Here is a 14150-nt window from a genome sequence, read left to right as displayed (position 1 = left end):
ATGCCAGCTGTGGCATTGGACTGAGTTACATTCAGGATGCCTTTCTCCTTTAGCTTCACTCAACAACTCACTCGCATTTACTCTCCCTCTTCAGGTCATCTTCATTTTCAATTTTAAAGTGGATCTTACAGTGTCTGACAGTGAAAATCAATATAAGAATTCATTTCATTTGAGTGCCTTTTTCTGTTGTTAGTGATGGAGCCTCGCTGAATATTGCCTTAGTAAGGCAGCAACATTATTTATTGACAACTACTGCATGTTTCAAAGAACTAATGAGTGGGTAATTTCCACATATTAAATCTCTGAATCAGTAATATTTGCAGCACAGCAAACATTACAGATTAAGAACCTTAAGGGAAAAACATAACTTGACTTATTTAACAATTTCCATCAGAAAATGGGATCCTCAGATTGTCTTGAACTCATGAAGTGACTAATAAGATCAAATGAAAGCTGAACATTAATATTTTAGTACTACGTATTCACTTACTTATTTTCATTTGTTTTTAATTATGGAAGTCCTAAATTAGACATTTCCTCAAATGTGATATTATTGCAAAGAAAATGTCTCTAAATGGAGCCCTTGTGTTTGTCAATTAAACATAGTCCACTGGCTTCAGGTGGCCTTTGGTCTATTCTATTGCCTCATGCTGCTCATGTGTGCCAAAAATACACAGCTGTATCAGCTTCCAAAGTTTCATTATTCCAACTGTAAGATATCATTACACCAAAGCTGCATTAAAGCCAGCTGTTAACAAAAGCAGGGTAGGGTTGCAGGGACATCTTTGTACAATCAAGTAACAGTAGATGCTCCTTTTCACAATTTAGGTTATGAATAAATGATGACTAGGTGAATATTTTGGGTGTTGACTGTAACAAAGGAAAACAAATTATTTTGCAACTTATTTTACTTGAGTGAACTTCATGTCAGCTGTGTGCAAGGCTCTAACATGCACGAAGAATATTCCTGCACATGCAGCCAGCTATCTCCTGTAGAGAAGTGCAACTCTCTCTAAGTGCAAAAAAAAAGTCTCTTGTTAGATTTTATGGGAGGAGGGTGCGGCAAGAGGCACGTTTCACTGAACGGAGATTGGTGCCAGCCTGGCATACCGGGCGTCATGAAGGGGGATAACAGAAGGTTTATGGATGGCTTAGTAACCTGAGACCCAACACGTCTTATATTTTGCCTCAATAAGGGAAAGGAGTTGGCAATGGGAGAAATTCACAAGCAGATACTGGTTGACTGCCTTAGAAACAGGGAGTGACAGTCAAAAGCAGAGTGCTTCACACATTAGTCTGGTCTCATCTCTTTTACTATCTGTCTATATGTTACTGTCATGGCAAAGATTTATTTTACATTTATTAACAGGTGAAATCCAACTGAGATTAAAAGTTTTTGCCAGTGTGACGGGAGCACAGAAAGCCACAGACAGATCGGGCCACACGTTAAAAAAAAAGCAAAGTATAGTATAGTATAGAGGCAGAATGTAATACATCTGAAGCACTGCCAAAAACAAATGGATTGATCTTCCAGAGATCTGACAGTTGCTGTACACATATTAGGTCTCTGGAGCTTTTAGCTGCAGCGTATTATTTCATGCATGAGTTCAGAGATCATGAAGACTTTCCTTCTGTTTGAGCTGTAAGGACAGTCAGAAATATGGGACCCTTAAACTGTACTGAGCTCCGTACTCTCAATTGTAACTTTCTCATTCTGCACACTTGACTTATTCTTAAGATAGCATGTTGATCATTTCCCAAATTACTTTAGTTGTATGAATCTGCTGCTGCAGTCTTTCACTTCTTAACATTGGGAGTAATGTTGCTCCCACATCTAAATAAGGTCATTTAACTGCCCTGCATTTATTGCTTTATAAATGATTGTGTGCATGTTGCAAATTACGACAGCATCTGCAGATAAGAGTTAGACACTTTAAAGACAGGTTTCAGGCATTGTCTCTCTTATAAAAAAGTACTTTTAAATGTTGCAGTGGAGCTAACTCTCACAATATTATTATCAACTTCACTTCACTGTCCTGCATAAATGTTATTTTAAACACATTTTAAAGACAACAGTTTTATGATACAGGGTAAAATGTAGGTCAAAACCTCATGGAAACCACATGATAATGAGAGCTAATGACATGCATTTTTGAGCTGTGGCCTCACCACCTGATGACCGATCAGCTAGTCAGTATGGTTATTATTGATTTTTCAAACAGAATACTTTCGAGGAAACTGGGTGTAAAAATTGTGTCTGGAGCTATCATGCCTAAACCCTTGATTTCTTGGCAACAGCAAATGTAATATTTCAAGTGTAGTAACATGACAAAACAACCTGCTTCCTTTTATTCCCGGCTGCTAATATCGAAGCCTGTTGCGCGTAACTTAAACAAAGCCTTGCTTATCCCGCACTTTACACAGTATAGGCCTGCTGCATCCACAAAGGCAGTAACACTAGCTAAAGCATGTGACTTTTTTTTCTGAAGCATATCTAGTTCTCCCCATGTGACTGGAGGAAAGCACTCTCTCTCACTCTCTCGCCCACTGGATTCCATTACCCTTTAGCCAGCAGAACTGCTGGGGGTAAGAGGGGCAGATCCAGTTACTGGGAGAAAACGTCTGTTGAGACAGTGGATGATGAGGGATAAACTACTGATGAGCTGAACAACTGTGCTCAGTGTTTACCTGCCAAATGTACAAACGCATACACATACAAATGCAGTAAAATCAGACATCTTGGCTTAGTACAGCTGGTCAAGCAGAGGCTTCCTCCTTCTATATGTAAAATAGGCAACAAATGTCTGTTTTGATTTGTTTTAGATGTTCATTTGGGGAAATGTTTTGCTTACTTTACACACAACTAGATGCCTGTCTGAGGTGAAAGCCACTCAGAATAGATTTCATTATCTGAGGATCTATTTTTTCATATGACAACTGCTTATAATGCTTGATTTTGCTGCAGATCCCTTGGCCCATGAGGTTAAAGCAATGCTCTTGCGGTCAAACTCGATGTTATTTCAAGACCAGTACCATGTTTTCATCTGCTGAAAATGCTGTAATGCTGAAAATGGAGATTGTCGTTTTCAACAATTCAGTTGGAAGAATAACAGCATTTTGTGTATGAGGATAGTTGTCTAAGCAAAGGTGCAGGTAGGAAATATGAACAGTTTGGTTTAAAAATAAAAACAATTCTATCAGCAAGACTGAAATATATTTTTGAGGGTTTTGTCTAAAATAAACCCTAATAGGTAGTAAAAAAAATACTAAAAACCAACATGACTCGTATGAAAGAGAGACACAAGATTAAAATGTTTCTTTGGCCATCATTCCACAAAATCAAAAAAGTGTCAATCATGGTCAAAATTGCATATTCTAAGGTGGATGATGCACTGCATGAAAATAAAAAGCAGGGTCAAAGTGAATTAATCCACAAAATCCGTTTTTTCAAAGCAGATAGGCCTACCAAACTTCACTTCACAAACTTCATCTGGTATGTTACCTCGTCCGTGTAGCAACACAAATGTTAGCCGCAAGTATTGGTCAATTATTTTATTCAACCGCTATTTCACAGCCAATCAGGGAGGTTTTACGTCGATAGGCGTGTTTTTATTGGTCAAACCCTCGGGTCAGCTGAGTTGAGGAAGGTATAAATAGCCCTCAGAAGTTTGTCAGCTCAGCTGCAGAGTGTATGTGTGTCTGAGTACGTGGGTCATTCTTGGAGATAAAACGGCGTGTCTGTGTGTGTGTACATTTATGAGTAAACGTCTAAAACTAAATTAGTTTGCACAAATTCATATTTAAGGTAAGTCGTTTGATATTCCGAACAAATTGCTGTTAGCTAGAACTCAACATCTAAAGTAACGTCAGTTTACTTCTGTTTAGTAGGGGGCGGGTAAGTTGTGTTCTTAATGGCTAACGTTAGCTACATTTGACAGTTTAAGCGTTCACATCATAACTACCCTAATAAGCCACCAGTCTCTTAATGAGCTAGCTAAACACAGCCCGCTTCGACTGTTGCCCTGACGCTGCTACGTCATTTTTCAGTCAGCATTGCCTTTAAACTAGAAGAAAACAGCCTGGAGAACTCAAGACTGTCACCATGGTCGCCACAAGCACATTGAAGACTAAAAGCAGCGAATGTATTTCCGAATTGGTTGACCGAAGATATGACCAGGCTTGCATTGAGAAAGGTAAGCGTACTGGCCTTTTCGGTGTGTTTTTGTCAGTGTACATAACCTGCTAGTTGCTGGATACTTCCAGGTGTGTGCTTGTTTATTACCCCTGCGTGGTGCATGGCTGCAGCACTGGAGGGGAGGGGTGCGGGGAGAGGGAAGTCAACAGAGGATGAAGTCATCCCTTCAGCCTGTCTTCACAATAGCAGCCTGTGTATAATAGCCAATCTAACAGCAGCTTTTATTTTATTTATTTTGTGTCCATAGCAAAATTATTGTATGGCAAAACCTATATTGTGATTGGTATGAATCATATGTTAAGGTTGTGGACAGTTGAGCAGTTTGTGTAATGTTTATTTATTTATTTTTTTTCTCATGTGATTGTGTTGACTAATATCTACACACTGCAACCAGAGGGGATACAAAAGCAGATTGCCTCACTTATTCATTAAAACCTTTATTTAAAGGTCCCATGACATGGTGCTCTTTGGATGCTTTTACATAGGCCTTAGTGGTCCCCTAATACTGTATCTGAAGTCTCTTTTATATAGACCTTAGTGGTCCCCTAATACTGTATCTGAAGTCTCTTTTATATAGACCTTAGTGGTCCCCTAATACTGTATCTGAAGTCTCTTTTATATAGACCTTAGTGGTCCCCTAATACTGTATCTGAAGTCTCTTTTATATAGACCTTAGTGGTCCCCTAATACTGTATCTGAAGTCTCTTTCCTGAAATTCTACCTTGGTGCAGAATTCCAGCCACTAGAGCCAGTCCTACAATGAGCTTTCCTTAGTATGTGCCATTTCTGAGGGGGGGGGCAAGGTGGAGGTTGAGTGTGTGGCCTTGACCAACTGCCACTTTTCTTGTTTGAGAGGTAACCTTGCTCCTTATGACCTCATAAGGAGAAGATTCCATATCGGCCCATCTGAGCTTTCATTTTCTCAAAGGCAGAGCAGGATACCGAGGGCTCGGTTTACACCTATCACCATTTCTAGCCACTGGGGGGACCATAGGCAGGCTGGGGAACTCATATTAATGTTAAAAAACCTCAAAGTGAAATTTTCATGCTATGGGAAATTTAACCCTCAAATAAATGAGGTTTCCCTCATTTGCAATGATGTGAATTAATTAGATCCAGAGAAATTCCGGTAATCAATTTAATTATTCATTTGTAGTTTAGGACTGGTCAAAACTAAATAAAAAAAACACATGTGCTTCGTGCATGTTTTTTTTTTTTTTTTTTTCAGGCTGAAATGGCCATTTATTGCCCTGCTGAATTGATCCCTAAATGTTCAACTTCCATGTTTTCCCAGAACTGGATTTCTGGGATCACTGTGTGGCTGAACCCCAAAGGAATGCAGATGTCACTGAAGACAGAACCTCTCAACAGTTGGCCAAGATGTTTGAAAACTGCCTGTCACGAGCCAAGAAGACAACGCTGCACTGCTCCTCTGTGCTGGTACCAGAGAAGCTCACAAGGAGAATAGCTCGCGAGGTCCTGCGGCTGGCATCTTGCGAGCCCTGCGGCCTGCGCGGCTGCGTACTCTACATCCACCTTGAGCTGGACAAGGGCTGCAAGCAGCTGGAGCGCATCGTGTACGATGCCACCGTGGTGCCCACATTTGAACTGACTCTTGTTTTCAAGCAAGATGGCACCGCCTGGCCCAGCCTACGGGACTTCCTTTTTATGGGAACCTGCTTTGCCCCGACTTTCAGGCATGTACTTAAACTGAGTCCAGGTTTCCGGCTTGTCAAGAAAAAACTGTACTCCTCCTCGGCTGGTACCGTGGTAGAGGAGTGCTGAACTATGGGAGGGATTAAAGTGGGATATGGGGTTTCCTGTGGGTAAACGCACTTCTGCCCAAATGTAAGTGACACTCCAATGGTGTCATTTTCAACCGTGTTTTTGCACAATACAGTTTTGTCAATTCAACTATTGGTAGCCAGTCAGTTCAGTTTTGAACTTCAGATGTAAAGTTAAAAGCTGTTGAATAAATGACCCTTATAGTTCTGGGTTTGGCTTCAGTGTTTCGAAGTGCATTTTTTTTATTGGCAAAATTGTACAATTCTGGATGTTTTTTCCTACTCGAAGCATTTGTTGCTCAGACACAATCTTAAATTGTACATTTTAAAGATGAATGTAAAACTATGTTCACAATCAACATGTTTGAGGGACATACTGTGGGTACACGTTAGTTAAAGACACTAGCCACTTTGTTGATGCATCTGTGTTTCCAGATGTGTTCAGCAGCAGTAAACCTACCTGGGCTTGAATAGGAGACTGAAACGTAGTCTATGGGGGGCCATATGTAGCTTGTTGTGGAATGCTGTATTTAGGGCTGTGGATGTTTAAAGACTGAATGTCTTGGGAAGATGCTGCTGTGATGGTGTGGGCTTCTCACACTAAGGGACTTTGGATGCCTTAAATGTAATAGAAATGCACTTTTATTTGTTTTCACTCTGAGCGATGTGTGTTTTAGTGTAAACGTTTTACATTTTTATACCCCTCCCCCGAACACCTTTTCAATGCAGAGCCTTTGTATATTATTAAAAGGATGGTTCACTAAAATGTAAAAGCTTAATTTTTGTTTAATTTTTTATTTTGAAATGTAATTTTGTTAACTCAGAAATGCAAAGAAATGGTACATCTAGTAATTTGAGAAGTTTTTATATATATATATATATATATATATATATATATATATATATATATATATATATTTATTTTTTTTTTTTTTTTTTTTTTTTAAATGCCAGAAACTTTCTTTTGAAGGAAACTAGGTCTTGTCTATTAGACAATAAAAAACTGAAACGTTATTTTACATTTGTAGACTTGATTCAGTGCAACTTGTTCAAAGTCAGAATAATTGTTTGTTCAGTCACAGAACATTACGGTGTCCAGTCTGGAGCCAAGACTGGAGTGGGCAGACAACAGTGGTAAAATGCAGCAAGACAACAAGATCTCCACAAGAAAGTGATGTGGTTATTATGCATGGTCCTGACTAGTCTGACAAAACAAACTTCAGCTTGACATCATGGACACCACCAGCAATCAACTGTAGTACTACTTTGTAGGCATCCTGTAATTTGGCATAACTACTATAACTTAAGATGATTCAATTACTGCTCTTGGCACTATCCTTTTGATTTTGAGTCCTTACACTTGTAGTATTCATTTGATCTCATCTGCTCCTCCAGGCCTGTAAGATCCCATATAACTAGCAGTTTGTGCACTGCACGCACACACACTGCTGTAGTGTTTATATAAGCTCATTAGCTTCTTGTGGTGCAACCCTGCAGAGTGTGTGACATTTCTCTCACGGTCTTTAATGGAGGTGTCGCCATAGTGATTGTGTAGGCCTCGGTTTGTCGGCTACACAAGAGATACAAATGAAACCAAGAATGTTGCACTTACGTGGGACATTTGAGGGATGACATTTTGTGCTGGTTGTCTTTTTCTTCAATTTAGCCTCTTTTTGTAAATGCATGATTTAAAGTACATAGGCTATTGATATAATGGTGTGTACTATGTTGATTGCATAAAGGTTTTTGTCTTTTACCAGTTATACTGTTGTGTCATTCATGCACAAACAATTGAACAGGGTCCTTAGGTTACAGTAGTTTAATGACCGAAGCACATGATCTTGTGTAAGATGCATCACTGTCATTGTGAAGGGACAAAGCACCAGTGATCCTTTACTTGGCGTCGCACGTACAGCACAAAACCCGGCCTGACCCCTTTCCCTTGCTGTGCTAATGTAGGCCAGCAATACCAGTTGGCATTGTGGGGCTTTTAAAAGTATAAAACACTCATCTGTCTGGGGAGAGTCACTACTACTATACGGAATATATAAAAAGAAATGATATAACCTACCTTTTGTTACCATATTTAACACCTCCAGTTGAGAATGTACAAATAAATTATAACTTTTAAAAAGCACTTGAGTGTTTAACCCAATCTTCCAGTTTATGCAGCCAGTAAAGAAAAATTGGTGTAGATTTATTGACACCCACTCTAAGCCTTCTGATAATTGCTGAATTTTATCAGCCTACTAAGCCTTATAATGATCTTTGTTAATAAGTCCCTTTTTTAAATGGGACATTAACAGTATGTTAGAGCCTAAGTTCCAAATGCTCCTCCCGAAGGACACCAACATGATTAATCTAGCATCTAGCCTCTTGGAAAAATACTGAAGGCCTTTGGACACTGCTACAACCAAAAGTATCTGAGCTGCGCTGTACTTGCTAGGCAGCTCATTCACTGGAGCTCATAATCTGTTGGCGGTACTTGAGATTCTCAGTGTCGACATGATTCATCTCGAGCCGCACAGTGTGGGTTTCAGTGACAGGAGCGTGTTGTGAAAGGGGGTGCGTGCTTCCCTGCCACAGCTGCAGTCAGTCACACTGATCAGAGTGATCGCACATTCCCACTGCCTACACATCACATTCTGCAGCCTTGACAGCCTACAGATGTTTACCAGCTTTGAGTCCCTCTCCATCCCCAGGGGAGTGTCCGAGTCACTGGATAGGCCTGTTTGTTGCCGAGATGAACTGGCCGTGATTCCGTGTTTCCTCCTGACCAACAACCTCTTTCTGGGAAGGTGGAAATCTGATAAACATGGCTTAAGGGTGCATGGATGTCACACTGGGATCAAGTGTGATCCAGATACCATGTTTATCTGTCTCCCGAGTGTTTGTATATGATCTACGTAAACAATGTTTTTTTTTTGGCTTTGCATTATCTTCTCTTAATTTTAATTTACAAGATATTCCCAGCCAGTGTCAGACTTGACACTGTATCTACTGTAGTATATGTATGGTAAAAAAAAAAAGTATAGTGGATATAACTGGATATAGAAATGAGATCCTTGTTTACCCATTCACTATTTCCATTTGGCATCAGGAAGCAATAAGGGACTGATTTTGGACAGTCTATTGATATGCCAGCTGCCCTGTGAGACTGCAATGCTCATTTCACACCAGAAAACTTTTTTTTTTTTTATGTAATTGAAATCAAAATTCAAATGTAATTTCTTTTTTGTCAGGTCACTAACAAATCAATACACATACACACAGACCCCAGCCAGCAGAGAATGAGGTCTCCATCCAGACAGAATGGTGGGGTTGTTAAACATGAGCTTGCTGTTTGCTCTTTACTGATGTTATTCCTGGGTATTGAAATTCAAATCTTTCTAAAGACTGTTGCGGTTGAGCTGGCACCATGCAATGTTGGTGAGTGGAATTTAAAATCTTCTTTGCAAAGCCAAGCAGCAGAGAAGCACGTAGGTAAACACTTTAGCACCAAGGACAGTCTGATAGAAGACACAAGCTGAGGGACAGCGCAGTGTATCACTGTAGTCATCAGTAATAATTTAAACAGGAACACATGCTAAACGTAAAATATTGTGTTTCTGCTAATGTTAGCATGATAGTCACATGAGGCTGGTTCTGTGCCATTGGTAACAAATGTTACCAAACATGCTGATATGTTTTAGTAACTGTAGGCTATGTTCACAATCTAAGTTTAGGGTGAATGCTAACATTTCAAAAAGGAACAAAAGATATATAAAAGAAATACAATTCTACAATATTTTACGTTATGCTTGTGTTGATATGCTTGCATAAAAAAAAAAACCACCTGTTGATGTTATGCAATACAAAGAAATACCTTTGCAATAAAACGTTAGCCTACTACAGTTAAGTGTGTTTTTAGGCTGAGGCGTTAACTAAGTGTTACAAGTTTACATACACGTAGCTTCTGATTGGGTAACATAACATCTCGGACACACACACCATGCGAGAGGAAGCATACGAACTTATTGCACACCGTTTCACAACGTAGCAAAATGGTGTACCGCTGAGGTTGAACGCGCCCCATACCTCAAAGTCCGTTGCGCGGTTGCACACCATTCCGTTTTGAGATTGAACGTGCCCCGGTAACGTTAAGGCCAATTTATTGCTGACAAGTTGGACATCAAGCCGGGCAGTACTTTGCCCCTTCACAACAACAATAACTTCTGAGCTAGCAAAGCTAACTTTACATGCTGAAAATGGCAAGTTGTGACAAAAGTTAGAATTGTGTAATTAGGCAGGTCTGGTTCTTTCGGTGAAGGATTGTAAAGATTTACAAAGAATATATTTATGGCATTTAACTGGGACGTTTTGGGGACCGATTGACCGGCGGCTATGGACGAAGTAGGCTAACCGACGTTACACACAGCAATGCACTGGTAAGAGCACATTACGTTTAACCATGTAACGTTATCCAGCTAATTTATAACAGCTCATGTAACGTTACTGTATTGTGTGAACATTTAACTTTTAAATTTTAACTTTTAATTTCATGTGGCGTTTTTCTTTTACGGGCTGCAAAATGCTCCACCAAAACAAAGTTACTTCTTTGACCAAAACAAGTTCCATCCCGAGGTTCAGGCATTGGGTTCAGGTTGCTACATCCGGAACTCTCCGCCAGAGACGATTGTGATTGGTTTAAAGAAATGCAAAAAAAAAAATGTATCTGTTGTGTATCCTTTTATATATGTCAATGGGTGTATCCAGACCCAACTCCACAGGGCGTTGTGAAGAGGTCTAGCATTGTACAGTAGCCTACATGAGATACAATACAAAATCAGTGTGCTTTCCTCACAGCCTCTTGCACTTAACAGCCAATGCAGCACTTTCAAATGATGCTTCATGAGCTGTTGATCACCTTGATATTTGAAAGAAGTCTGACTACCCAGCATCTAAATTTACAGCATTCAAATGTTTAGGAGCACATGATTTAAAATTGATTGCTGCATGTGGTCATAGATACCTTGAGGTCCTGAGTGTAACAGAGTGTAAAGTACAGGCACTGCCTTCCCAAGAACTTGGTGTCTCCTTTTATTTTCAGTTTTAGTGGCTCAAGTAGTATGTTTTGGTTTTGAGGGTTGATCGTATAATAATAACTTGAGTAAGACACATTATTTTGAGTAACTAAGTCAACAAGTGGATGACGTTTTTAAATAAACCATTACGTCTGTGTGGAATGGAACAAAATAGCCCTAACAGACACATGATGCACATGTTTAACAGAAGTGTATTCCTAAAAGAAATAAGGATATTTTGAGATGTTGCTATGCTATTCGCAGCAGTGTGGATAGAGTTTAGTTTAAGTGTCACTACGGTGTTTAACTGGCTGGTGTGTGACCTTCGTAGGACGCTGCCTCTGGAAGATTTGGAGCTGACACCTCCTCCATAACTAATGCACTGCTGGCTACAAACACGGATTTCTCTGGCATCTGACTGAAGTGGGTGTTGTCTCACTTTTGACCTTTTTATGGCGAGCTGCTGGAAGTAGGTTGTTGCCTGGGTGAAATCACCTTCGTGACAATGGGCCCCTTGCATTAGTAAAACTGCTCCAATGGGATTGGTTGGAAATCTGTGCCAAATCATGACTTTGGTGCAGATATATGGTGCGTGACATTATTTATAATAAGCGCTAATGAATAGAGCAAGAAGCATTAGCATTCCATAAATTCAGTTGTTATTGTTAACAGAGGCCCAGTGTACTGTATTGAGTCATTAATTTTGAAATGGAGCATCTTTTCTGGCTCAAAAAGACCTCATTGTGACAACTCTGCACAGTCCAAAAAAGCCTCAATCATGCAAAGGGAATGTTTGTATTAAGTGTATGTGCCAAGACGAATCCCTCAGGAAAACAGCAGCCGGTTTGACCCTTGATGTTAAAGCAGATCTCTGGTGTCAATCTCGCTGATCATTTCAGCTGGGGTGCACAGAAACTCGGGAACTAAAACAGGAAGTGCTTTAGGATGACGTTTTTTTTGCACTTTATTTTCCAGTGACACGTCAAAATACAGTCATGAAACGTCTTTGTCTTCCCTTGTAAAGCATGATAACAGCTCTCTGGAAACTGTGACCTTTTATGACAAATTGAATACAAACAGGGCACAAAAGGAAGAGGCACATTTTGTTATGTTTGTTATGTTTACAGTTAGAAGATTAAGTTGCAATGCTTATTCCACCACTTAACTTGAAACAGCATCAGCAGCACTGGATAACTCATGATGACTAAATTGTAATTGCAGACTTGATTGCAAAGAATACAAATTATCATTATGAAGATATGTAAAAGCTCATGTAATTGTTGCATGAGTGGTGAAGTGGCCATGACCCATTTAACATTTCACTCTTCATTATCATTAATTTACAGTATCTATATTTATTCCACTTCAGTATTTGCCTAATTAACATTCCAAATCTCCCACGTTCATTCATTAAACAGAAGAAATGACACTGAATGTGTTCCAAATTGCCATTCTTAGGATGCTCTGGATCATTTTTTCACTGATTATGGTACTAAAATCAAACCAGATGTCTTTTAAAATGTCAGTCACAGTGCTGTGGCTCAAGTCCTTCATTTAATGACTGGACCGAGCACAACTGGTTAATTTTTGAAAAACCAGATGGCTGCAATTTCTGGATTGTAACCTTGTGGAATGGCTGCACAGTGTACCATTATAATGATTGACAATCCTTACAATTTATGTGAAGTATTGTGTAAACTTTCATCGTTATTTGGGGATTAATGTTTTGGCCCAGGAGGTTTGTAGCCTGGAAATCCAGTCCCAAATCCGAAAGACTAATGCTGCGTTCATGCCACCTTGGAATAACAGGCGCCGCCCCCCTGGTTACGCTGTTTTTCCGACTGGCAGCGTTCACATGGTCGGGATGCGTGTTCTTCTTCTTCTGTTATATTGGCGTTTGGCATAACAACTTTTTGCATGACTGCCACCAACGGTTGGCTGTAGCCGAGAGCATCAGGTGTGTGAAAACATGGAGGCCACAATAACAAAAGATTTGCTGCTGTTTTCTTATACGAGCATACAAACAGCACATCGCCAGGTGTTTGTTTGTGTTATCTGGAGGACAACGAACGGGAAAAGACATGGATAATGTGTTGTTTTTTTATACATAGGCCTATTTATGAATAATTTGAAACATATTATGTCTGTGTATGTTTCTTGGCAGAGGCATTTGTCCACAATAAACAGTTTATTGTCATTAAAATATGTTCAGTGAACCAAAGTCGCCTCCATCAAACGTCAGTTGTCAACAACGCGTCACCAACTGGGAAACTCTGTTATCAAAATCCAGCCAGAGTTTCCCACCTCTGATTCCCACAGGACGTTACGTGAATGGTGACGTTTTCACTCGGAAAAACGTTTTTCCGATGTCCATGAACGCACGGTAAGGCTCACTGAGCAAGTTCAAATTGTGCTCTCGCGAGAACTCGTGATTTCCAGGTGCGGTTTGGAGTCTCACAGCCCAGAGATACCGCTGGCATCTAGTGGAGAAAAGGAATACTTGACATGTTACCAACAAAAAACAATTTCCGTTTAAACTAAATTATTTAATTGTTGATATGGGTATTAAAAAGGAGAACTCATTTTACTACAGATAATTCAAATGTGTTTTATTTTTTGTCAAACCGAAATGCTTTTGTTTTGAAAGTTAACAGGAAGAGTAATTTATCACTTTGGGAAACTTGACGCTGGTGTAGTTGCGGTTGCCAGGGGCAACACAAGCTCAAGGCGACGCTGGCCGACGATTAACTTGCAGTTTTTAACTAACGTTAGCTTGTTACCCTGATAACTTTAAGACTATTTTCAATGTTATATGTATTATTTTTTTTTTATGTAGATAATTGTCACTAACTGGAAATGCCACCAAAAGCAGCTAAAAAGGGCTCAGCCAAAACTGGAGCCGCAGTTGTCAACAAGAACTGGGAGGCTGGTCTCACCAGGGCACAGTTTGAAGAGGTTTGTTATCTTACTGACGTCTTTCTTCGCTTTAACTTTATTCGTGTGTTCAAAACACGTCTTTCATCACACAGAGTTAAACTTGAAGAGCTCTTATTGCCTGGCACACGGTAGAGCCAACTTCTAGCTAAAGGTTGCCAGTAGCTAACTAGA

General features: G+C 39.8%; 2 protein-coding genes across 8 annotated transcripts in view; both read left to right on the top strand.

Moving 5' to 3' along the window:
* The first annotated feature begins 3677 nt into the window (after positions 1 to 3677).
* Positions 3678 to 6758, top strand: LOC120573708 (DNA damage-inducible transcript 4-like protein). 2 transcript variants are annotated; one of them, XM_039823624.1, is made up of 3 exons: positions 3678 to 3742; positions 4048 to 4193; positions 5490 to 6758. In XM_039823624.1, the coding sequence occupies exons 2-3, from the start codon at positions 4103 to 4105 to the stop codon at positions 5978 to 5980; spliced, it is 582 nt and encodes a 193-aa protein (XP_039679558.1). In that variant the 5' UTR covers positions 3678 to 3742; positions 4048 to 4102; the 3' UTR covers positions 5981 to 6758. The 2 variants fall into 2 exon arrangements, with proteins under 2 accessions (XP_039679558.1, XP_039679557.1); XM_039823623.1 differs by having other exon boundaries at positions 3680 to 3805.
* Positions 6759 to 9392: 2634 nt separating this feature from the next.
* spag17 (sperm associated antigen 17) overlaps positions 9393 to 14150 on the top strand; it is a 31163-nt gene continuing 26405 nt past the window's right edge. For 3 of the 6 annotated variants that reach the window (XM_039823318.1, XM_039823319.1, XM_039823314.1), the window contains exons 1-2: positions 10044 to 10406; positions 13879 to 13997. In XM_039823318.1, coding sequence (XP_039679252.1) covers positions 13899 to 13997 — 99 coding nt within the window. In that variant the 5' untranslated portion in view covers positions 10044 to 10406; positions 13879 to 13898. Of the gene's footprint in view, positions 9409 to 10041; positions 10407 to 13741; positions 13998 to 14150 lie in introns of those variants that run through there. The other 3 variants (XM_039823317.1, XM_039823320.1, XM_039823316.1) reach the window with 3 other exon arrangements.

Source organism: Perca fluviatilis, chromosome 14 (assembly GCF_010015445.1).
Source record: "Perca fluviatilis chromosome 14, GENO_Pfluv_1.0, whole genome shotgun sequence".
NCBI lineage: Eukaryota > Metazoa > Chordata > Actinopteri > Perciformes > Percidae > Perca > Perca fluviatilis.
The sequence above is the reverse complement of the archived record's forward strand: the minus strand, read 5'-3'. Positions and strand labels throughout refer to the sequence as shown.